The sequence below is a fragment of the Stylophora pistillata genome, chromosome 10, assembly GCF_964205215.1.
Source record: "Stylophora pistillata chromosome 10, jaStyPist1.2, whole genome shotgun sequence".
In the NCBI taxonomy this organism is placed as follows: domain Eukaryota; kingdom Metazoa; phylum Cnidaria; class Anthozoa; order Scleractinia; family Pocilloporidae; genus Stylophora; species Stylophora pistillata.
Genome location: NC_142528.1, coordinates 21278880 through 21304102, shown reverse-complemented (window position 1 = coordinate 21304102; position 25223 = coordinate 21278880). Strand labels below are relative to the sequence as shown.

The 25223-nt window shown below is 39.4% G+C and overlaps 2 protein-coding genes and 1 pseudogene across 7 annotated transcripts in view; all 3 read left to right on the top strand.

The window, feature by feature from the left end:
* Positions 1-5595: 5595 nt before the first annotated feature.
* Positions 5596-8594, top strand: LOC148722214 (uncharacterized; annotated as a pseudogene).
* A 2031-nt stretch (positions 8595-10625) lies between these two features.
* Positions 10626-11201, top strand: LOC148722213 (uncharacterized). Its single transcript, XM_088737018.1, has one exon. The coding sequence runs from the start codon at positions 10626-10628 to the stop codon at positions 11199-11201; it is 576 nt and encodes a 191-aa protein (XP_088593144.1).
* Positions 11202-12104: 903 nt separating this feature from the next.
* Positions 12105-25223, top strand: part of LOC111326020 (uncharacterized) — a 38800-nt gene continuing 25681 nt past the window's right edge. For 2 of the 6 annotated variants that reach the window (XM_088736261.1, XM_088736264.1), the window contains exons 1-17: positions 12105-12209; positions 12713-12778; positions 13572-13640; positions 15186-15245; positions 15381-15446; positions 16337-16402; positions 17067-17129; positions 19081-19146; positions 20667-20720; positions 21135-21200; positions 21641-21706; positions 22279-22341; positions 22732-22797; positions 23227-23292; positions 23450-23515; positions 24344-24397; positions 24810-24890. In XM_088736261.1, the coding sequence (XP_088592387.1) occupies positions 12715-12778; positions 13572-13640; positions 15186-15245; positions 15381-15446; positions 16337-16402; positions 17067-17129; positions 19081-19146; positions 20667-20720; positions 21135-21200; positions 21641-21706; positions 22279-22341; positions 22732-22797; positions 23227-23292; positions 23450-23515; positions 24344-24397; positions 24810-24890 (1036 nt within the window). In that variant the 5' untranslated portion in view covers positions 12105-12209; positions 12713-12714. The remainder of the gene's footprint in view (positions 12210-12712; positions 12779-13571; positions 13641-15185; positions 15246-15380; positions 15447-16336; positions 16403-17066; positions 17130-19080; positions 19147-20666; positions 20721-21134; positions 21201-21640; positions 21707-22278; positions 22342-22731; positions 22798-23226; positions 23293-23449; positions 23516-24343; positions 24398-24809; positions 24891-25223) is intronic. The other 4 variants (XM_088736262.1, XM_088736263.1, XM_088736266.1 and 1 more) reach the window with 4 other exon arrangements.

The following is a 25223-nucleotide window of genomic DNA, read 5'->3' as shown; positions in this document are numbered from 1 at the left end:
TTTATGTTCATCGTTTTGTTACACACAATATGTTGACCAGTATTCACCAACAATCGTCATTTACAGTCGCCGCCTCTAGTGCCAATGTTTTGGTTCTTGCCACATCTTGATGACATCTTCCATCTATTACAGGCGCAAGACAACAAGGAATCTACTTATGTCTTTCTTGTAGCAGTTCAATGCTTATAAGTCAAATCAAGATTGTTGACTTCGACGGCTGGCTTGTGTTGATAGAATTTAGAAACAACGCAAACTTTGAAACTATAACAGGGGAGCCGGGCAAAATGCAACGTAGAGATGAAAGCATATCGGTAACTAACCCGTCTCCATGTTTCCACAAATTGCGCAGCTCCATTTTCTGCACATAAGCACTCACACAACCCACAATTCTGCCAAACGCTCTGACGAATGTACATTTATTTAGCAACACAGTTGCTGAAACTAAATGACCTTGTTACACCCCCCCCCCCTCCCCCGACCGACGCAGTATCACAGATTCTTTAAGAACTTACCACCTTTATTCATTGGCAACAAACCACCTTACCAACCATCAAACGACAGTCTGTCAGACTTTTGCATCGCACATATCGCTAACATTTACTTTTCCTTTTTATCCATTTTTTACGTCTTTATCTCGCGCACTTTGAGTTTCCACTGATTCCTGATTCGGTTAAGACAGTATCTTGCGAAGTTCTACTTTTCCATGTTCAGTTCGTTTGTCACGTCTATATCTCGCGTACTTTCGGTTTCTCTCGCTATGCAATTGTTAAATTAGTTAATCACTAACAGGAAGGAGCTTTCCTTTTTAGGTGTCACGCGTACTTTTAGTTTTCCTTGTTGTCCTATTGTTACGTTAGTATCCCGCGCTTGTTTAGTTTTCCTTGTGTTCCGATTGTTACGTTAATATCCCGTGCACGTTTAGTTTTTCTTGTTATCCGGTTGTTAAGTCAGTATCTCGCGCACGTTTAGTTTTCCTTGTTGTCCGATTGTTACGTTAATATCCCGTGCACGTTTAGTTTTTCTTGTCATCCGGTTGTTAAGTCAGTATCTCGCGCACGTTTTGTTTTCCTTGTCCGATTGTTACGTTACTATCCTGAGTACGTTTAGTTTTTCTCATTATCCGGTAGTTAAGTCAGTATCTCGCGTAAGTTTAGTTTTACTTGTTGTCCGATTGTTAAGTCAGTATCTCACGCATGTTGTCCGATTGTTACGTTTGAATCCCGTGCATGTTTAGTTTTTCTTTATTGTCCGATTGTTATGTTAGTATCTCGCGCACGTTTGGTTCTCCTTGTTGTCCGATTGTTAAGTCAGTTTATTGCAGAGCCCGCGGGCAAAATGAAGCGTATCCTGTGTTCTGATTGGCTACCCGAGCGGGCAAGATGGGCCCATCTTGCCCAGCCGGGATTGCCCGCGCATGAAAAAATTGAATTAGAACTACATTCGTAATTCAATTTCGGCGATGGAAACGCAAAAAGTGGCAGAAGATAGTCAAAACAAAGAAAACAGAAACGAAATCTTGTGAGTTTGTTGTGCTACAAACACAGTTGGCTTTCTTTCCAGGCTCTCGAAGTAAACAAGTCACTCTTGATTCTTATTAAAGCGAAATCTTTTTGCAATATAATAAATCTTTTATTAACCAAGCGTATTCGGTCAAGATGGTTGGATATTAGCCTCGTTCTGTTTTCGCATTCATATGGACCGAGACGAAGTCGAGGTCCATAAAAATGAAAAAAAAAAACAAAACAAAACTCGGCCAATATCAAACCATCTTGACGTCACGCGTGGTTAATAACGCATATACATTGCGTACGCTTAGTTTTCCATGTTGTCCGATTGTTACGTTAGTATCTCGCGCACGTTTAGTTTTCCTTGTTGTCCGATTGTTACTTTAGTATCTTGCGCACGCTTAGTTTTCCATGTTGTCCGATTGTTACGTTAGTATCTCGCGCACGTTTAGTTTTCCTTGTTATCTGATTGTTACGTTAGTATCTCGCACACGCTCAGTTTTCCTTGTTTTTCTATTATTCAGGTTAGAATCTCCTCCAGTTTTTGTTTCACTTGTATCGAGGTTGTTTCCGACGTTAGTAGCTCACCAACGTTTGGTGTCCCTTATTGTCCGATTCAGGATACGTTAGAATCTCGTGCACTATTGGTTTCCCTTCTTGTGCGATTATTAAGTTATTATCTTGTCTATTTTTGGTTTTCCTTGTCGTCCAATTAATCTGTATTCAAATTGTTGCTGTTCGATTATTATGTTACAATCTGGTGCATGGTCTCCCACGTTATGCGATTGCAAAGTTATCGCAGATATTTTTTTAGTTAAGTTAGTTAACAGATATGTTTGCACAGCGTCAAATTTTTATTTAATTTCTACCAAAAAACCCAGCATAACAAACAAAACAGTACTTATAGACTGAGCGGCGTGCAATGACTTTCACAGTCATTTTCCTGTAGGGATCTTCCTGATAGCAGTGATTTATACACTATTTCATTGACGCGTGCAATCAAACTTTTCCAGTTTTTTTTCTTTTATCGTTGATGTGCAAAGAACAGCCCTCACTTGAATATTGTTACAGTCACTCCTTAAAGTCCTTAAAGGGCAGCCGGAATCGCGCTGGTCTTTACTGTGCTCACATCACTTATGGGGTGAAATTTTCGTCTTGTGAAATACGAATGCAATTACAGTGGGCCACGCCATCCCTTAAAATACTCAATAGGTAGAGATACTCCCACATTCTGAAATAATATTGCAGAGGAAGCATTGCTTTCGAATTGTAAAACTATTTGCCGAAACCGTGTGAGGGGAAAGAACGTTCAGCTGTGGCATTGTATCATGTTCTCGTAAGCGTTGCAGCACGAGCCCCGAGATTTTAGTCGTGAGAGGTTAGAAAAAACCGTTGCGGAACTCTCGCGCACCCATATAGCTCGCTTGCTTCGCTTCTCTAATCGCAGCGTCAATAAGAGCAGATCAATTGTAACTCCTGATTTAAATCATTTACTGAAGTATCACGACAAACCGTTGATGACGCCTGATGAATAATCGATGATGGCCGTAGGAGATTTCAAATTAATTCAAGGTCGTAGTACGTAGCAGTAGCAGTAGCAGTAGCAGTAGCAGTAGCAGTAGCAGTAGTAGTAGTTGTTCTTTATTTAATGTGGCACCACACTTAGTTACAAGCTACTTTCCAGGAAGCCCACAACAAAATATTCAATAAAAAATTACAACCTATATCAAGAGTTATGTACATTAAGTAAAATATTATTATAAAAAGGATATCGCAAATTTAAATATATATGTAGTAAAACAGAGATCAAAAAAATTAAAAACTTAATTTTAGGCGACGGATATCATGAAGAAACGTTCTTGTGCAAGCCTTTTCGCGTATAGCATCTGGTAGCGCGTTCCAAGTCTTAACAGCAAAATAACGAAATGACTTAAGGCCATACTTGGTACTGTTAACCTTAGGTAAGGAAAGCATTTTAGTGCCTATTAAATTGTAAACAGTCCTCCTTGGTTTAAATAAGTCAGCAATAGGTCTGGGAGCCTTATTTTGAAAGCAGTTATTGACCGTTAGCAACATGTCTTGAATCCTACGACTCTTCAGTGTCGTATGCAAGCCGATACAATCGAGCAAGTCTTCATATGAAATACCCTTATCTTTATATACATATATAGGCGCGCGTTGATTTACCCTTTCCATTTTCTTTGTATTCCTTTCCCCACAGTGGTGCCATATCTGGCTTCAATTATAAAAGTGAGGTAAAATAATTGCGCGATAAAGTGCTTCCTTGGTTTTAAGAGGCAGGATATTTTTTAGCCTATTTAAAGCTTAAATCTGACCCGCCACCTTTCGACAGATTGATGCAACATGAGCATCAAATCCAGCTTGTCATCCAATGGTACACCTGATAATTTTATCTCACTGGAAACAGGTATTGGCCTCCCTGCGCATTCTAACTGGAAATCACAATCAGTGTTTCCTAACACCAAACCCTGATATTTGTCTGGATTTACTACCATCCCATTCTGTCGAAACCATTGTGTTGTACTGGTTAAGTCTCGGTTTATACCTTCCTTCAATGCTCGGGGATCATGGTTTGATAAATAGAGTTTAGTGTCGTCTGCATAACTAAGAAGTCTACAATTCTCAACCGCGAATATGAGGTCATTTATGAAGATGTTAAACAATAGCGGTCCTAGTAATGACCCTTGTGGTACTCCGGTATGCACACCCATCCTGGTGGAGAAAGTATTCCCCAACTTAACCCGTTGATATCGGGAAGATAAATAACTCCGCAAGAGTGAGACGGAATTAATTTTTTTCAAGTCCATAAAAATTAAGTTTCTCAAGGAGCAGATCGTGGAGTAGGCAATCAAACGCCTTGCTAAGGTCGATTGCTACCGTTCCAATAATTTTGTGCTTGTCAAGTTCAGCTCTCCAGTCCTCTGTTAAGGCTAAAAGAGCCGTGGGACAACTGTGAAATTTGCGATATGCAAACAAATAGTCATGAAATATTAATCAGTTCAAAATGCTCAGTCAACTGCATGTGAATGATTTTCTCAAATACTTTGGAAAAAGCAGGAAATACGGTGACAAATCTGAAATTTGTCTTGTCTAAGGCACTACCCATTTTGTGAAGTGGTGTAATTTGGCCTCGTTTCTAGTTATCCGGAACCTGTGTTGTTTTTATAATGGTATTAACTAGATCACTTAGAGGCTTTGCTATAGAGCCAGATGAAGCTTTAACAGCCTGTGGTGGAAAAAAGTCGTATCCCTGTGCTTTGTTAGCTTTGATATCTTCAAGTACCGTTTTCAAAACCTGATGGTTAATCAACTGAAAACTAACTGCATTGGCTGCTTCATAGTTTACCCCAGGAATTCTCTTTAAATGAGTCTGATCACTGAAAGCACTGTGATCATAAATAATTAAATCCTTCGTGATGTTAATAAAGTACTCATTAAAGGTTTCAGCAACTTCACTCTGGTCCCTGATGATTCTGTCATTCTCTTTGAGAACAATAAAGTCCTCCGACCTGTGTTTTCTGGTATGCATTAAAGGCCGCAGTTATTTACAGAAAGCCCTCGGATTACCCACTCGCGAAGTGCAAAACTGATCAAAATGAAATATAATAGATTAACGACACAGAGCAACCACACGATTTCTTTGACACCTGTAGGCCTTTCAGTCGTTTGCTGATTAAGTTCGATAAAATTTACGCTTAAGAGCATTTCTCTTCCACAAAGCTTTTCTTGTTTCCGGTGTAATAAATGTTGATTTTCCCGAGGGCCCCTAAAACGTTTAGATTTCATCGGAGCATGGTCATCCAACACATCTGCAAACAATTTTTAATTTCCAACGCCCAGCAAATATCGCTTACATCCTCAAAAATATAGGAAATTTTAAAAGGAATACACTCTATATCGTTTTTGAAAAGCTTGTTCATTAAAATTTTTAAAACACCTTCGCCTCGTGAAAGTAGTTTTCGGCTTCATCACCTTTCTATTTAAAACGGTAGAGACTAATTTATGATCGCTGAGACCTGTCTCCAGAGACCCTGATTGTAATTCAAAAGCAGGCACGTTCGTTGGTATAATGTCTAAACAAGATTCTTCGGTGAGAGAGATTCTGGTCGGCTGTGTAATAAGATATTGAAGATCATAGACGTCACAGATATCTAGCCACACTCTTCCTTCTTTGCCATTATCTTGCGGATCGGTAAAATATCACTGTTCAAGTCTCCTAAGCATATTATGCTTGGACGATTAGAGATCGCAGTATCCAAGAAAGTATACATCTCACACCTGAAAGTGTTAATGTTTACAGATGGAGGCTTATAGCCACATAATAAAGATATATGTTGTTGGCCAACATGAACATCAACCAAAATGGCGTCAACCTCGTTGGATTTAATTCTTAGATAATAAGAAGGTATAGAGTTACGAACGTAAACCACTATTCCTCCTCCTCCTTTCTTCCGATCCCTTCGATACATTTTATAGCCGGTGATAGCAAACTGCGAGTCAGGAAAAGTTTTATCATGCCAAAAAGTTGCTCAAAAGTTGCTCACAAATTTTGTAAAGTTGTTCGAGTATTTTTAAGACAGCATGTCTAATTTTAATAACAATTGCTTTGTAATCAACATTAAGGTATAACAAAGTAACTAGTTACAATAAATTAGGCAACCTGTAGTCGAATCTAAGTGGCTTGTTACAAAAAGTTAGACAGTAAGTGTAGCAATCTGGTTTACAAAATCTAGCTAACTGTTGTTTTCGTGCGATAACAATTAACAGTGTAACCACAGATTCACAGTCTGGATCTACTAGAGGCGAAAAGCTGCTAATAACATATCTAGAGCTTTCTTTGATTGTTATTGTATCTGATCATCACAGATGCCTCTATGTAGTCCTGGAGAGCTCCCTCTTGTTGCGCTGACAGAGTACTGAGGAAACTAAGGGATTCTTATGCTCTCGACTAGCTTTGTATTGACCACTGTTCACAATTACTTTCCGCTTTCGGGAAATCGAAGCCTTTTCAGGCTCCACGAGCGAAGCTCCCCTGCTAACTGCAGTTTCAATGGGGTTTACGATTTCTTCGTCTTCGGAAGACAACGTGGCATCCGCCAATGTGCTTACACATAATCCGCTGCCCCAGCCTCGTTCCCAGGGTTTTTCCCTTCTCGTGGGGGAGGGGGGGAAGGGTTTCAGCGTTTTGGTTCAAAATAGGTTAATAGCCCAAAAGTTACCAAAAAAGTCCTAATTTTCCAAAAAGTTACTAGAAGTTGCCCCCTGACAAAAAAGTTGCCCAAAATCCTAAAGGTTGATGAAAAGTTGCCGAGCAGAATCTGGATAGGCCTACTGAGAACAGTAAATGACAGGATATCTGAAATCAAACAAGAAATTGGAGGTGAAAAATCGCGCATTTTTAAGTGTTCTAGCCAAGACTCTAGAAGTCGAAGATGAAATGGATCATCAGCTGCCTCTTCGGTTGTAAAAAGGACCGCTATCGCTGCAAATGTCGCAAGGCTTAAAACTGAAATGGAATTTGCCGACGCCGAGGCGCGAAAAGCTAGCGCTCTGAAAGAATATGAAGATGAGTTAAGGAGATTCAAACTCACCAAAGAATTGGCACTTACAAGAGCAGAAATAAAGGCTGTGACTAAAAACGAAGAAGACGAGAGCGAAGTTTTTGTCGGGAAAGAAGACTTACTGGATGAAATCGACAAAACCTAACGTTCTTCAAAATTATTTGAAAACACAGGCGTCGACGGTTACAAATGTCGGCAATTCGACTGTGGAGACGAACATAGAATCTATGGACAACTCTTTCGGAGAAACCTCTAGCAACAATGGTATTCCTGAGGTAAGGAAGGTGCCTGCAGCTACTCCCTCGAAAATTAATTCCACCTCTCCCAAACAGAATCCGGTGATCCCTACCCCCAAATCACTAAATCCGTTTGCACCTGAATTTGAAGTCAGTCCGTTTGCGAGGGACAATCCATACTATACTGCAGACTACGAAATGGGTTATCCCCCGTTCTCTACGTTCTGTAGCTTCCTTCAAAGGGAGTCTAAATTGCCTGCAATCCCGTAACAGCAGTAAGACCACAGAAAGAAGTCGCCAAGGACGATTTTGATAAAAGACGGAAGCCAAATGGTTTTAATAGAAGAAAACCCCCCTGGTTCATCGCCTTCGCAACTGATTCTCATGTAGTAGCTCACAGTAACACCCACAGCAGGAAGGAAAAAAAGTCTGAAGCTACCCTTTTGCCCGCTGTGCAAGGCACCCCATGACTTGGATGTGCGCAAGCAGTTCCTTATGGAGTCTTTGGCCGAAAGAAGAGATTTGATAAAGACAAATACACCGCTATGCTTAGGCTGTCGGAAGTGGGGACACATGAAAAGAATTTGTAGAAGAAGACTAGTTTGCAAAACCTGCAGTGGCTTCCACCCAATCTCCCTTTACAGCGATCCCGTTCCCGTTGAACCAAAACCGAGAGAAATAGTCCAAGAAATACCAAAGAGACAACCTCGCACCGTGTTATCCTTTCCGATATGAAGAACATAAACCCATCCTGCATGCATTCCCTAATAGTTCCCGTTAGGACACATCACAGAAAGGATATCAGCAAGAAGTTTCTTACCTAAGCCCCTTTGGACGAGCAATATGATTCTAGATTTGTGAAGGAAAATCTTTTAAGAGGATTAGGCGTCAACGGACCCGAGGTTGAACTGAAGTTATCAACAGTCCTTACAGAGACGGTTATTAAAATTCAGAGGATCGAAGGCCTAGTTGTACGTGGCTATAACGAAGATGTAGAAATTCCTCTGCAAAAAAGCTACTCAAGAGCTTCTATACCAGCAAGGAAGAGTCAGATTCCAAGACCTGAATCTGCTTTGATCTGGACTCATCTTCAGAAGATTTCAGTGCAGATCAAGCTCTTAAACGAAGACGTAGGAGTCGGACTTCTGATTGGCCTCAACTGCTCTCGCGCAAATAAGCCGCTGGAGGTAAATCATGGAAAGGGAAATGATCCGTACGCAACGAAAGCAGCCCTTGGGTGCTATAAGACCGTCGAGGGAAGAAGATTCTGAAATCAGGATTGACGTTGCATGTAACTGGATCCTTACCTGTGAAGTTCAAGCAACGCCAAACAGAAAGATGTGCCACTTTTCTTTCAAAACACAAGTTAAAGAAATGATCAGCCCTAGCGATATGTCCAAGATGTTTACTCTCGACTTCAACGAACTTTAAGCCGACGAGAAACCCCTGTCCGTCGAAGACCGAAACTTTCTGAGAATAGTGCGTGAAAGAATCCATCAATTGGCAGACGACCATTACGAGAAACCACTGCCTTTACGAAATGAAAATTTGGAGCTGCCGAATAACAAGGAACTAGCCCTAAGTCGCCTTAGGAGGTTGAGACGAAGGTTGTCAAGTGACGACCAGTTCAGAAAGGACTATTGCAGCTTCATGAAGGACATCATATCTAAATGTTATACAGAAAGAGTCCCCATTAAGAAGATATCGACAACTAGCAAACAAGTGTGGTACATTCCACTTCACGAAGTGTATCATAAGAAGAAACCGGGAAAGATCAGAGTTGTGTTTGACTACAGTGCACTATGCACTGGCCAATCTCTGAATCAACAACTATTCCAGGGCCCAGATTTGACAAACAATCTCACCAGAGTTCTTTGCAGATTTCGGCAAGAGCAGAGAGCCTTTATGTGCGATATCCAATCCATGTTTCACTCGGTTAAGTTCGACGTAGAACATCAGTCTCATCGAACTCAGAACGAAATCAGATCAAGTAGCTACTGGATCATTGGTAGAAGTTCCGTAGTTTCCAACCGTATTTCTAAATGTGTGTCTTACCGGAAGCTGAGAGGTCGTCCCAAAGGACAGAAGATGGCTAACTTACCCTGGACCTTGCCTGGAACCTGCACCACCTTTCACCTTTTCTGCTGTAGACTACTTTGGTCCCTGATACGTCAGAGAGGGCCGCCGTGAAGTGAAGCGTTATGGGGTGCTATTTACATGTCTAGCATCCAGGGCTGTCCACCTCGAAGTCACGAGCAGCCTGTCTACGGATTCATTCCTCAATGCCTATCGCCGATTCGTGGGACGCTGCGGCCCAGTGCGACAGTTGCGATCTGACCAGGGTACGAACTTTGTTGGTGCAAAGAATGAGCTGCAACAGGCGTTATTGACATTCCAACAAGGGAAGATACAGCAAGAACTGACAAAGAGAAACTGTGACTGGATAGATTTCAAAATGATTGTCTCAGAAGCTTCTCATACGGGTGGGTCCGACCGCATTCCATTCACTCTCACATTTCACCCTCAAAACCACTCAGTTAAATCCATTATTCTTAACAACTTTAAATTACTTCAAAACTATCCAGAGACTGGCAATATCTTTTCGCAACCTCCACTCATATCATGCAAACGCGACAAAAACATAGGCAATTTTTTGGGCAGAAGTTCATTACAAACTAATGACCAACCCGGCACTTTTAAATGCGCTCACGTATGATGCAAAACTTGTCCTTTTGTTCACAACGCTGAAAAAATATCGGGACCCAAACGATCCATTAAGATCACTGATGACTTCACGTGCACCTCAGCCAACGTCATCTATTGCATAACTTGCACTTATTGCAAAAGTTATACATCGGCAAAACAGGAAGACGACTAGGTGACCGATTCCGGGAACACCTTCGCGACGTAGAAAGGAATGACAAGGATGCATCAAAACCAGTCGCTATACACTTTAATCTACCTGATCATTCTAAGCAACATATGACAACCTGCGGTCTTTCCTTACATTTAGGTAGCTCGGAAAGCCGCAAAACTCTTGAACAAAAGTTTATCTTTCAAATCAGCCCTCTTAATCCCACAAGTATCAACGAAAGCTTTTCATTCTACTAATTTATTCGTGTTTTTCTGGTCGCCATGTTCCCACCAATAGCGTAGCTCGACTTTCCGCATATAAACCCACACACAACCCACAATTCCTTCATTCGCTCTGACGAAGGGCTAACGCTCGAAACGTCAGCTTTTTAACCCTTTACGGCGGCCAATTTACAATTTCAACGCAATTGATATTACCAAATTATCATATGGGTGGGGCCTGGGAGCGTCAAATTCGTAGTGTTCGAAATGTGTTGGCATCACTTCTCACACAGCACGCTGCCCAGCTTGATGACAAAACCCTCAGAACCTTCATGGTAGAGGTCGAAGCCATCGTCAGCTGTCGCCCCCTGACCATTGAAACGATAAACTCTCCACAGATGCCTGAGTCTCTCACAGCCAACCACTTACTTACCATAAAGTCCAAAGTGATATTGTCCCCACCTGGCGAATTCCAGCGTGCCGATCTGTACTCAAGGAAAAGATGGCGCAGAGTGCAATACCCTGCCAACAAGTCCTGGACGAGGTGGAGGAATGACTACTTGCAGTCTCTCCAGCCAAGACAGAAGTGGGTAGCCACTCAAAGAAACCTGCAGGTTGATGACGTTGTCGTCGTTATGGATGATAATTCCTCAAGAAACTGTTGGAAGGTCGTGCGCGTGGAAGAAACATTCCCTGACGATGATGGTTTTGTCGCAAAAGTCCGCATCAAAATTGCTGACCGGAAGTTAGACAATAACGGACGACCTGTTAGACCAGTGACTAGTCTATGTGAACCAGTTTAGAAATTAATATTAATATTAATATTAATATTGCTGTTGCCCCGCGAGGAGAACGAAGACCGGGGATCCCCATGCAGCTGAGTAGCCATGAGAAATGTACGAGCTTACAGTCCATATCGAGAGACATTGATTTAAATAGTTAAGTTTTAATAGCTGATTAAGTTCTAGTTCGTGTAAATTTCTATCGTAATTTAGGGGAGCCATGTAACGAAGGCTATTTTTTTGTTGTGACTTGCGTGACGTTCAACGCCCTTTTGATTTGTTTAACCCTAACCCTAACCCGTGTTCGAGTTAAGGTAAATCAAAACAACACAAATATCTTAAGCGAAACAAAACTATCTTGGGTTATACACGTTTCGGTTTATTAATACAAAAATAAGTAAGATGACATACCTCTTTCCCCGTTCTATACTATTTCGACAATCCTTCGATCTGGCTATGCTTGCGTCTAACACGTGTCTCGTGGCCGAATGACACACAATGCCGACAATTCCAGAGTATGTCACACAAAACAGAACAAAACGGTTTCCAAGGATAGTGCTATTTTGATCAAACCCTGTCACTCAATATTGTGGGAACATAATCCCATTCAATGACTTCTTCGTTGCTTACTCGAGTCGAAAACGAAATACCCCAAGACGTTACGTAAAAACATGATCGAGTGCACGTCTTCATAACGTAATGGAGAAGTGGAAGAGAAGATAACACAAATAATTTCTATCGTCGAAGGTTTAGGTGAGTTTTCGGTTCTGCCAGAGATGTTTCTAGTCTGCAAAAGAGAAATATTCTAGATCTTGCGGCATAAAAAATACCGATGACCGATGAAAAATGAAACATAACATCTGAGCCTTTCCGTTTCCAGCTCGCTACTACTATAAAACTCTTATTCCACTTTCCTCCAACTGCTCTTCTTGCAGTCGCTGCTCAACTAGAGCAGTTTTGATTCTGAGCTCATTATATTTAGTTACGTCTGGCTACTCGATCGATGGAATTTCTAGCCTAAATTCTGAGGTGAGAACTCGCGTTTTTCACTCACTTGTTTATTATATTCATTGTACTTTAAATTTTTTGCTGAACATAATTCATGTGCTTAGGCAGGCGGAGTTACAGACGGTCTCGGCGAGAATTAATATTTTGAGAAAATACCAAACTAATTTAAAATTTTCCATAGCTTTTCTACCGGCTAAAATGTTCAGAACATTTCTAGACTGTAAACCATTTTCATGTCTACGTAATACCATGTAAACTTTTCCATCTTTTCCAAACATTTTTCATCATGCTTGAATAACGCGCAGCGAAAAATAAGATTCAGTTTCGTGAACAAACTTATCTTTGAAATGATAACAAGTAATAATTCTACTCGGGGAAGGTGTAATGGCGGCTTACGAGATGTTTTGAAGGAACCACCAACTGACCTTTACTTTTATTCATTAGAACCTTACTGTTAAAAAAATATATATATTTGTGTGACACTAAACAAAACTGGAGGAGTTTCATTTATGTCCATTTAATAGGTATGGCTGAAGATAAAGGTTCGCCGCCCGAAGAAGAAGGGAATGTTAATCAAGAACTTTCTGCAGGTGGGCGAAAACAAACGCAATAATAAGGCGTAGTAGTCTGTATTGCAATATGTTCAGTGACTCTTTCAAGCACGCGGGGAAAAACCAATGACTGGAAAGACGCCTATGATATGATGATTAAAATTTAGCATGAAACTCTCCTTTGTATGAATCACGCCATCTCTCGCTAAAAAATAATGAAATTGAAAGTTTTTCTTCTTCAACGACAAAATGTAAAATTTTTAAAAATCTTATGAAACGCGAGAAAAAGTGTTATCGTCCATTGGATGTTGAAATGACGATATAATTCGTCTTTTAAGTTGTAAAATTCGCTTTACGACACACCCAATGATTCTTCTTTACATTTCTGATTAGTTTTATGCGACACCCTTTGCTTTAATTTATATTGTTTACAGAAAACAAACCCTCTTACAAACGCTATGAAGTTGCTTTTTTGTTACCCTTTTCAGCCTTGACCGAAAGTAAAGTTTCCCCACCCGAAACAAAATCAGGTTTTGATTATGATGATCTTTGTTCAGGTTAGAAAACCAAGGCGAATTTACATTACTTAGAGTCTTTTCCCGCATGTTAGTGACCTGCAAGATGACTGAGTGAAACAACTGAGTAAGAAAAAGAGAACGACCAAAATAATGTAATTAGGCCAAGTCTTCTGAATACATTTTAAATCTGAAAACACTCCTAACCAAGGTTTGCATTGGAATTTGAAGAATTCATAAAGACAATGTTACGAACCAAACGTTAATTTCTTCAAGCTAGTTAATGAAAATTTTACTCAGCTTCTTGATATTTTCAGTCACGGAAAAAGATGAAGTCACAACGGCTGATGATGAAAAATTGGACAACAAAAGTACCAGTTTGTCAGGTAGGAAGAAGTTCTAAGGAGTGTGTAACTCAATTCGTCACTGAAAACTCAAATTGAACAAAACCGAATGAGCTCCATCGGGAGCCTCCGTTCTAAGGTACTAGTAAATCCGGCATAAGCCATGATCGTGATGGATACCCTTACGGTTCAATTACTTTGATACAGAGATTTAGCCAAGCAACTTTTTAATGGTCTTCTTCGAAATGCGAAACCTTAAACACTGTATTTCTAGGAGGCTCAAAGCTTTGGGACCGAAATGCAGCTTATACAAATCACAAAAAACTAACCAAATTACAGTTAATAAACCAAGTCTCAAGGCCTTTAGGTATTGAAAATAAAATGTCACGAAAATCAAATTTGCCACAGAAATACTAAGTTTCTAATTTTTGACATGCTCGTGATTAGAAAGAAAAAACCTTAGCTTTTCACTACAATGGACTCTATTCGAAGGAAACTTTTTGCTTTCAGTAGTACCTGCGTTTTTCCTTTTTTTTACATTTGCGTATTTTCCACATACATATCGTCGTCTTAACGTCATGAAACGTTTTTTATCACTTTTTTTATTTCCTTTCTGAAATCTTTAGCGAAACTGATCATCATTACATTTAAATTTGCTAGATGATGCGCAAGGAAACGAACTTTCCAATTTTTATTTCTCAATACTTGGTTGAAGAAATGACGTAAGAGTTTCATAATTACTTATGTATGCATTTTTGGTATACCGTCTGTCGTAGCCGTCCGTCTGTCTGTCGTCTGTCGTGAATTTGAGAGTTTGTCCAAAACCAGTAAGGATTTAGACTTCAGGCAAAATAATACGGTCATTTTTATAATCCCACACAGATGAATGATCACCTCCACCCAAAGTCCATTGGGTAACGCGCGCTATAAATACAAACTTCAGTTTCCATAACAATTCTTTATAACTTCAATTTCCGTGGTAATTCTTTATCATTTCATGTCTTGTCTTACCTTTAGCTTTCAGTATCACTCATTTCTTTTCAGTTTAGGAAGCAAAATAAACGCAAAACCGAATTCTTTCTTCTTCTCCTTTTGGCCATGGTTAGACTATGAAATATTTACGCATTCGCTGATTTATCCAAAATTGCACCCGAAACATGTGATTACCAATACAAATTGCACTCCACTCAGTACAATTATCAGTATTAATGAACTTAATTTGCTTAGGTAAAAAACCTGCAGAAATTACAGAAATAACTTCGCGGTTTTCATCTAACAACGAAGATGACTGAGCATGACACTTGTGTTACAAAATAAAAAAAAAAAATTAAATTAATTCAAAGTAACAACTTTCTTAGCTGTTGATAACTCGAACCTGGCAATATCCTTTCTGTTCTTTAAATAAAAATTTCTAAAACAGTGTCAGCTTTGTGGAAAAAATCAGAACTTAAAATCATAAATCCAGCCTCAATTTTATACAGGAATATGAACAAAAATAACAATGGTCATTGTCACAAAACACTGACCATGAAGTTTCTTATCGTTGATTAAAAAGAATGATATATTACTTTGTACTTTCGGTCGCAGAGAAAGATGAATCGAAAACAGCTAAAGGAAAACTGAACATTGAAAATAACAGTTCGTCAGGTGAGGACTACAACAATACAATCGAATACAATTCTTTTCTTCATGACCTATAGCTCTCAGTTTCATTTATTCATCTTCTCGGTTAAGAAAACAAATGTAACAAAACACTGAACATTTTCATTCTTCATATTCTAGCCATGGCCGAAAATCAAATTTCACCGACCGAGGGAAAACCGGATTTTAAACACGAACTTAGTTTAGGTAGGAAAACCAACAGACGAACGTAAATAGCTTTATAATTTTCTTTTCAAACTGATGCCCTTTTTTGAGGAAGTATGTGACAGTTGTTAGAAAAAAAAAAAAAATAAAAAAAAAAAATAATAAGAAATGAGGTCAAGATACCATGTAATATCACTTAGGCATAACCTGATGACAACTATAACCTACTGATCATTATACTTCACCATTAAATTTTCTCCGGTTCTTATTGGTTTAAATCGATCACGTGACGTGATAGTGTTCATTCGTGGAGAGACACTATCAGCCCATAGTGCCCGCCCGCGGAAAATACCCGGATGGGTAGTGCCCGTCTGCAGAAAATACCTGGAGTAATAGTACTCATCCGTGAAAAGTTTTGAATAGTTTGACCGCCGCGAAGTTAGGCAGATCGGAAAAATAGTGACTTTTCAATTCTGACAGGTATAACGTTTTATTTAGCCAATGTACGGTTGCGAATTATTGACATTTGTGACAAGCTGTAGGCGCGGAAGAAAATTTAGTGGTGAACAATAAAAACAATAGAGTGTTTATGTCTCGGAACTATCGGTCTGATAGTTGCCCCTTGGAAATTTGATGTTCTTAAAACTAGCATATTTGCCCTCGAAGCTTCGCTTCTCGAGGAAATATTTGTTTTAAGAACATCAAACTTCCGCGGGGCAACTGTCAGCCGATAGTTCCTCGACAGAAACACTCTATTGTTTAAATATTTCTCACAGAGAACACCTTCAGCCTTTTGAATAGATCCTTAAATACAATTTAACTAAGCAAGGTTTGCACAAGAATTAGAAGAACACTTAAAGTCAGTAGTTACTAACCTTAAGTTTCGAATCACTAATAAACACGAAACATGATTTATTTCATGATATTTTCAGTCACGGAGGAGGATGAAGTCGCATCAGCCAAAGGACAGCAGGACATTAAGAAAAATATTGCATCAGGTGGGAAGAAGAACTTCCTTGCTGAGCCAAGTTATGTGTAGCTAAATTCTTATTTGAAAGGACTAAGACAATTTGAGTGCATAAAGAGTGCATGGAAAGTGAATCCCTCCCTGCAAAGAAATTATGGTAAAGAACGATAGAGTTATCGGGGATAAAGACTGTTCCAGACTGAACTTCAGTGATATTTAGCCCAGAAAAAAAGTGAAGCCCCAAATCAACCTTGTAAATCTCATCTAAGTCTTCAAAGTGAAGCTAACATTATTGAAAGGGTGGAAAATCTACCAAATTGCTAAGCCTCGAGGGTATAGAGAGGGAAATTTTCAATCCGATCAAAGTTGAATTTCTTTATCGGCTTGTAACCTGTTGTACTCATTATTCTAGAAAGTCTTATTAAAAGAACAACATTTTTGCGTTAGTTTAATAACAATAACGTTGGCAGTTTGAAAATTTAGTAGATAAAATTGAGTTTCTCCAAATCCAAAGTTTTTTGTAACGCGAGTTTTATTGTGTAAATGGCGCAAACTCTGCTCACTCCTAAGTACTGTACACAGGCTGTCTCTTTCTAGGTATTAAATTCGTTGATATTAAGATTTATCTGAAAGACTCATGATCAAACGTCAAGCCAGAAATAAAAACAAAAGCCTTGCCCCCATGTTACTTTTAGACGCGAATGAAGGGGAAATTTCATTTGAAGAAAGACCGGATTCAGGTGATAACAATTCAACAGGTACAAATAATAAAATTTCAGTAAATGGCTTGAGCCCAGGGGTAACAAGTGAAAGTGTAGTGTGATCGTCCGGGTGAGTGTAGTCCTGAGAAGGACTGTTGTCGGTGGTAGTGACTGACGTTTCGACAACCTGGGCGGAAGTCATCATCAGAGTCAAGTGAATAGTTGTTGTCAGTAGAATGCTCTTATTTCAGTTAGTGTAAAATGATTGGTCAGTTTTGCCGTGATATTATTGGCTGTAAGACTCAAGCGGAGTAAGTCGGTCGTGATTGGTCTGTTTCGATCCGTCGGTAAAGTTAGGCCGTTCTGTTCGGTTCGTTTGTAATGTTTATGTCGTGAATGAGTCGTTTGTATGGAACCGGTAGTAGTTTACACCTGTTTAGGGGAGTCTGTTCTAAGTCAGTAGACCAGCTTTCCAGAGTCAGTCGTTGAAAGTAGTCAGTGTTGTAGGTTAGGCATTGCGCAGAGTCCCAGTCAATATTGTGGTTCGTAAGTCGATGATGTTCAGCAATGTAATTGTTGATCTCACCTTTCCTTAACGCCCGTCTGTGTTCAGTCAGTCTTGTTGCGAGGTTTCTACCAGTCTCTCCGATGTAGGAGGCTTGGCAGTCGGAGCAATTGACACACCGACAGATTACTAGACGAGACATCCTACAACCCTACTTCACACAAAGCCACAACTATCAGAACTCTAACACGACGCGCGCAACAAGTATGCGACTCGATAGACAGCTTATCCGGCGAGAACAAATACCTTCACCGTGCTTTTTCAAAGAACAACTACAACGACGGCTTCATCCGACGAAACACTCGCAGACCCACTACCCCTACCGAAACAAACGACACCGCAACTCCTACGACTATAGCAACCATACTGTACATAAAAGGCATGTCTGAGAACATCTCGCGCATCTTACAACCCTTCAATATCCGCGTCGCTCGCAAACCCATCACCACACTACGTCAGATACTAATCAACGTTAAAAGACAAGGACGAACCGAGGACCAGACAGGGAGCGATTTATAGGATCAGTTGCTCGGACCGCCAACCCTCCTACATCGGAGAGACTGGCAGAAACCTCGCAACAAGACTGACTGAACACAGACGGGCGACCAGGAAAGGTGATTTCAACAATTACATTGCTGAACATCATCGACTTACGAACCACAACAATGACTGGGACTCTGCGCAATGCCTAAACTACAACACTGACTACTTTCAACGACTGACTCTGGAAAGCTGGTCAACTGACTTAAAACAGACTCCCCTAAACAGGTGTCAACTACTACCGGCTCCATACAAACGACTCATTCACGTCATAAACATTACAAACGAACCGAACAGAACGACTTAACTTTACCGACGGATCGAAACAGATCAATCACGACCGACTTACGCCGCTTGAGTCTTACAGCCAATAATATCACGGCAAAACTGACCAATCATTTTACACGAACTGAAATAAGAACATTCTACTGACAACAACTATTCACTTGACTCTGATGATGACTTCCGCCCAGGTTGTCGAAACGTCAGTCACTACCACCGACAACAGTACTTTTCAGGACTACCCTCACCCGGACGATCAGACTACACTTTCACAAATAATGAAATTGTTTGGGCTCATTCATCACAGATTTCTTTGCAGTTTAATTTTCAAACTGAAAACAAAAATACCAAGAAATCGTCTTCTTTCAGCCTTAAGTTGACAACAAAACTAAATCTACAGAAAAGAGAAAAAAATGCCTTGGAATTTTTTCCTGAATGTCGATTGGGTTTCCGGCCAGTTAATCTAATACAAATTTCTTGTTTCAGTTCGAAACATTTTGACACAGACTCATCCTGACCGTTTGAATAAATTGTAGACTCTTGTTAAATGACATAAGAGTTTGAAGAATTGAGAGAAGTAGTGATAAAAAAAATTAAGTTTTTCTTTCTTGGTATTTTCAGTCAAGGATAAAGCCAAAGTCACGACAGCTGAAGAAAAACTTGACATGAAAGAAAACAGTTTAGTAGGTGAGACCAACCAGAACATAGTTGAACAAGTCTTCGTTAAAATTTGCTGCAGATTTTGGAATGGCGTACGAGACTAGACAAATTTTACTAAATTGATGTAATTTCCGTTAGAGAAACAGCGTTCAACGCGAAGGTGACACACTCAAAACCTTTATTTAGAAAAATGACAGCCTTTTGTCATGATGCAATTACGTTCAATCTTAACAGCATGTATTCGTTACAATCTGAGTTTGTAGTTCTAGATTTTTGGCAAGCTCTGATTTTGTGTTAAATCCCACCCTATACCTTCGTAAAGCTCTCTCTCCTCCTTCTCCATCCCTTCCCCGACCTCCCTTTCTTCAGGCCCCATAAGCCTCATCTATACAGCCCCCTTCTCTCCTCCTTCTCTATCTCTTCCCTGATATCCCCTTTTATCAGGCCCATAAACTGCCTTGTTTATACACCCCCTCCCCCTCTCTCCTCCTTCTCTATCTCTTCCCTGATATCCCCTTTTATCAGGCCCCATAAACTGCCTTGTTTATACACCCCTCCCCCTTCTCTCCTCCTTCTCTATCTCTTCCCTGATATCCCCTTTTATCAGGCCCCATAAACCGCCTTGTTTATACACCCCCTCCCCTTCTCTCCTCCTTGCCTATCTCTTCCCTGATATCCCCTTTTATCAGGCCCCATAAACCGCCTTGTTTATACACCCCCTCCCTCTCTCCTCCTTCTCTATCCTTTCCCCGATCCCACCTTTTTCAGGCCCCTTAAGCCTTATTTATACAGACCCTGTTTCTCTTCCGTCTCTATTCCTTCCTTGATCTCTCGTTTCCGGGTTCCTTAGCCCTTTATTCGGGTCTCTCTCCCTGTTTATCAGATAAGGAAATCAAGATGATTAATACAATTAAATTTAGTGGAAATATGCTACAAGTAGTCTAAATGTCACTTTCAAGCGTTTGTTTATCTGGAGGCTCCAAATTTTAAAGTTTGATCGTTCGAAAGTTTTGGATTATTGTTATTATTAAATGGAAAAAAAAAAGCTTTTTCAACAGGAAAGAACATGCTTTATCGCCGTGCAGAATCATAGTTTCTCTGAAATCCTCTCAGTTGTAGCTTTCCAATCTTACTGATAAGATAAACAAGAAAATTAACTCTCCTTCTCAGAGATGATCCCCCCCCCCGTCCTCCTTCCCCCGCAAACCTTCGACATGGGTAACATGATTGAAACTGGCAAGCTTTGAATCAGTAGTCTTTGACTGACCATAATATGGGTCTATGGTTACTTTATACAGCTGAAAATTGCAGATGGAAATGAACTGAAAAATGTTCTTATTTGAAAGAGATTGTTCTCGATGGGTGCCTTTTCAAAACATTTACCTCCAAAAATCATGTTTTGATAACATTTCGTCCAGTTTTATAGACAGTTTGGGTGGTGCATTTTCTCTGTGGTGTAGGACTTTGTTCGACAACTACTACATTTTACAACTTGTAAAAGTTTCCAGCTTATTCTTTCAATATTCGTTATTTCTTTTGAATTTCAGTTGTACCGAAAGATGCATCTGGGAAATCTAAAATCAACCATGAGCTTTCTTTAGGTAAGAGCAAGTAAAAAAAAATAAAAAGTTTTCATTCCAGGCTGATACCTTGTCTAAACAGAAAAATTGAACTATAAAAAGCTGATTGGGATTTTGGAAATAAAAGTGAAAAAAAGCGGGATCTGCATATTACAAGGCTTGGAAAAGGTCTATATTCGTTTTTCCCGAACCTAATTCGCCTGACGTCGAGTCACTCGGGCTAACTGAAGTAAATTTTTCTGCTGTCGGTATCAGAGCAATTACACAGTGGAAAAAAAGACGCAAATGACTTTACAATGATCCAGTAAAGCCGAGTCAATTACGAGGAAGCTTTACTTTTAAGAGATCACTGAGTTGATATTCCAAACCTTAAGCTGGAGAAAGGGGTTACCTCTCCTCTCAAAAGACTCAAAACTTTTTTTTCCCTTTTCCAAGACATGGAAAAGAGTCATGTTTCAACAGTTGAGGAAAGAAAAGATTTAGATGATGGCGAAACAGCAGGTACACAAACCATTGATAACTACGCGTACGATAGCTGATGATTTGCCTCGAAGATAGGTTGCAAGATTTCTGTCGAATTGTAATACCGAGGTGTTTGTGTGCATTATCCAAACTTTTATTTGAAAACCAGCATTCTTTGCGCTATGAATACCGCCACGCTGACCAAAAGTAAAGGGCTAAACATTTTACTGGTTCACTAAGCAGCCAATTGGAATCTTGAGCTCCTGGTATAAGGTTGGGAGATCGACCAAAGTCTCTTTAAAAATCAAGGTTGCATTATAGCATCATTTAGAAAGGTCAAGAAGCAGCCGTTGATGCATCAATGCTGACGCCCAATTGAGTGACTGCAAAAATGCGTATTTCTACTCTACCATTGCATGTTTTAACACGCTGATTGTATCTACGAGTTGAAATTAATGTCCTTTTGTACCATTTTTTAGACAATAACAAAAGTCAAGTTTCTTTGATTGAGGAAAGAAAGGATTCAGATGATGTTAATTCAACAGGTACGTATCTATTTAACTCTGACGTAGAGAAATTGAACCCACTAGCTATTGGTTTATCATTGTTAAAACTCAGCGCGGATGATAGCGAGGAAAGTTTGTGGATTACGAGCTAAAGACGAATGAATGACTTACGCGCTTTAATTTTTGAGTGGTGTACCAACATATCTTGTTTCCTGGGACAATGACTCAAATACTCAAGTACTTTTTCGGACCAGCTTGTATTAGAATTGCTGGTGTTTAAAAAGTGCCTGTTAGTATTTATGCAGACTGACTATAAAAAGTATCATTTTTAATGATATAAATCACGAAAATATTATATCAGGCTAACTAGGTAGGTCAAAAACAGAACTGTTGCCCTGTACGAAGTGACATAAAGTTGTTTTAACGCCGATATAAGAAATGCAATTATAACATATAACGTGTAACTAGGCTCGTACAGTTCTTCACGAAGCTTAGGAGCCCTTTTAAGTTGAATGCGTTACCTTTAGCTTTCGATCTCATTTATTCATTGTCAGTTTACTGAGAGAACAAATGTAACACAACACTGAACATTTTCATTCTTCTTTATTTAGTCAAGGCCGAAAGTCAAGTTTCACCGACCAAGGAAAAACCGGATTTTAACGAACTTTGTTTTGGTGAGAAAACCAACAGAAGAACACAATTAAAGTCATAATTTTCATGTAAATTACTGCCATTTAAAAAATGGAATTAATATTAATACGCGTGACAGTTGTCAGGAAAAAGATAGAAAGAAAATTATGTCAAGATATCAACATTACAGAGGTATAAACTGGTTACAACTTCAACTTACCAACATTGACTTTTGCCTTGATTTTTATTGTATGTTTGTTTTTTATAATCAACCACAGAAAACAGTTTTAGCCCTTTGCATAGATCCTAAATGCAATTTCACCAATCAAGGTCTTGTAAGAATTTGAAGAACACCAAAAGTCAGACGGTAGTTAACATTAAGTTGTGAACCCCTAATAAACACGACATTTATTTCATGATATTTTCTTGATCAGCCACTGGGAAGGATGAAGCCGCATCAGCCAAAGAACAGCTGGACATTGAGAAAAACATTGCATCAGGTAGGAAGGAAAACTGAGCTAAGCAATGTGTTAGTTGCTGAATTCGTAATTGGAAAGAGCCAAAAGAGGTTGAATGCATAAAGAGTGGAAGCAAAGGAACCCTCGACTATAAAGGAGGAACCAGTTATCGAGGATGGAGACTGTTAAGGATTGAACTTCGGTAGCATTTAGCCCAGCTGTAAAGCGAAGCTCCAAATTGACTTCGTAGATCTCAAAGTGTTGAAAGTGAAGCTTAAACTAAGCTAAAATTGACCGAATGATATCTAGAGAGGGCCTGCACATATCCAGGCCAGATAAAATACACCAACTTGACTCCAGTAGGCTATCACTCTCTATGATTTGGCTATTAAAATTGTTGACATTAAGATTTCTCTAAAGGAGCCAAAGGTCAAGCAATAAATAAAAAAGCCTTTCCCATGTTACTTTTAGACGCGGAGGAGGGGCAAGATTCATTTGGTAAAGAAAAACCGGATTCGGATGACAGCAAGTCAACAGGTACAAATAATAGATTTCTTTTCATTTTAATTTCAAAACTAAAAAGAAAAAGGCGAATAATTTTTTTTTTTTGCATCTTATATTTGAAAACAAAATGTCTTTATCTCCAAATAATGCTGGAAATCTTCTAATAAGTCTTCTCTCTTGATACCTTCAGTCGAGGAAAAAACCAAAGTCACGACAGCTGAAGAAAAACTGGACAACGAAGAAAAAACTTCATCAGGTGAGGCCAACTAGTACATAAGTGAACGTATCTTCTTAAAAAAATGTATAGAAAACTTTGGAGCTGTAAACAAAATATGGACCAAACTCCATCACGCGAGGCACCCGGACAAAGGCTGCGTACCCAGGAATATGATGAACCAGGAGCCATAATCAGGGACGGAGTCCGTAAAAAATCCAAGTTTAATCGATGGTTTTGCAAAGTAACAGTTCATAAACTTTTCAGACCTTTTTGATCACACGAGCCATGTAAAACTCACTGGTATTAAACTGAATCCTAAGTAAGTCACAGTTTAGGAATTGAATTGACAGTATGCCATAAGTAAAGGAATTTCTGATTCTGATTTCTGAAGAGTAAGTTTTGAAGCCTCCTCCACGCGATTCATTAACGGTGCCACGTTTTAACACACGTTTTATGAAGAAGTCTGTTGCATATGGAGGCTCTGTGCTTTGGAATAGCCTGACTTCTAAATATACTGGTCTTGATGATGGAAGCCATGTGACTCTGACGTAGAGAAATTGGCAAGCTTTTAAAAAGTAGTCTGACTGACCATAATATGGGTCTATTGTTACTTTATACAGCTGAAAATTGGAGTTGGAAATGAACTGAAATATGTACTTATTTCAAAGATAATGTTCTGGATGGGTGCCTTTTAAAAATATTTACCTTCAAAATCATGTTTTGGTAATATTTCGTCCAGTTTTATAGAAAGTCTGTGTGGTGCATTTTCTCTGTGGTGTGGGACTTGACTCGACAACTACTACACTTTACCATTTGTAAAAGTTTCTAGGTTATTCTTTCAATATTCGTTATTTCTTTGAATTTCAGTTGTACCGAAAGATGCATCTGGGAAATCTAAAATCAACCATGAGCTTTCTTTAGGTAAGAGAAAGTAAACAAAAATAAAAAAGTTTTCATTCCAAGTTGATACCTTCTCTAAACATAAAAATCAAACTAAAGAAAGCTGATTGGGATTTTGGAAATAAAAATGAAAAAAAGCGGAATCTACATATTACAAGGCCTGGAAAAGGTCTATAGTTGTTTTTCCCCGAGCCCAATTCGCCTGAAGTGGAGTCACTCGGGCTAAGTCAATTTTTCTACTGTCGGTATCAAAGCAATTACACAGAGGTGTAAATAAAAAGCAAATGGCTTTACAATGATCCGGTAAAGGCGAGTCACTTACGAGGAAAGCTTTACTTTTAAGAGATCACTGAGTTGATATTTCAAACCTTAAGCTGGAGAAAGGGGTCACCTCTCCTCTCCAAACTTTTTTTTCTTTTTTCTTTTTTCTAAGAAATGGAAAAGAGTCATGTTTCAACAGTTGAGGAAAGAAAAGATTTAGATGATGGCAAATCAATCGGTACACAAACCACTGGTAACTACTCGTACGATAGCTGATGATTTGCCTCGAAGATAGGTTGCAAGATTTCTGTCGAATTGTAATACCGAGGTGTTTGTGTGCATTATCCAAATTTTTATTTAAAAACCAGCATTCTTTGCGCCATGAATATCGCGACGCTGACGAAAAGCAAAGGGCTAAATATGTTACTGGTTCACTAAGCAGCCAATTGGAATCTTGAGCTCCTGGTATAAGGTTGGGAGATCGACCAAAGTCTCTTTTAACGATCAAGGTTGCATTATAGCATCATTTAGAAAGGTCAAGAAGCAGCCGTTGATGATCAATGCTGACGCCCAATTGAGTGACTGC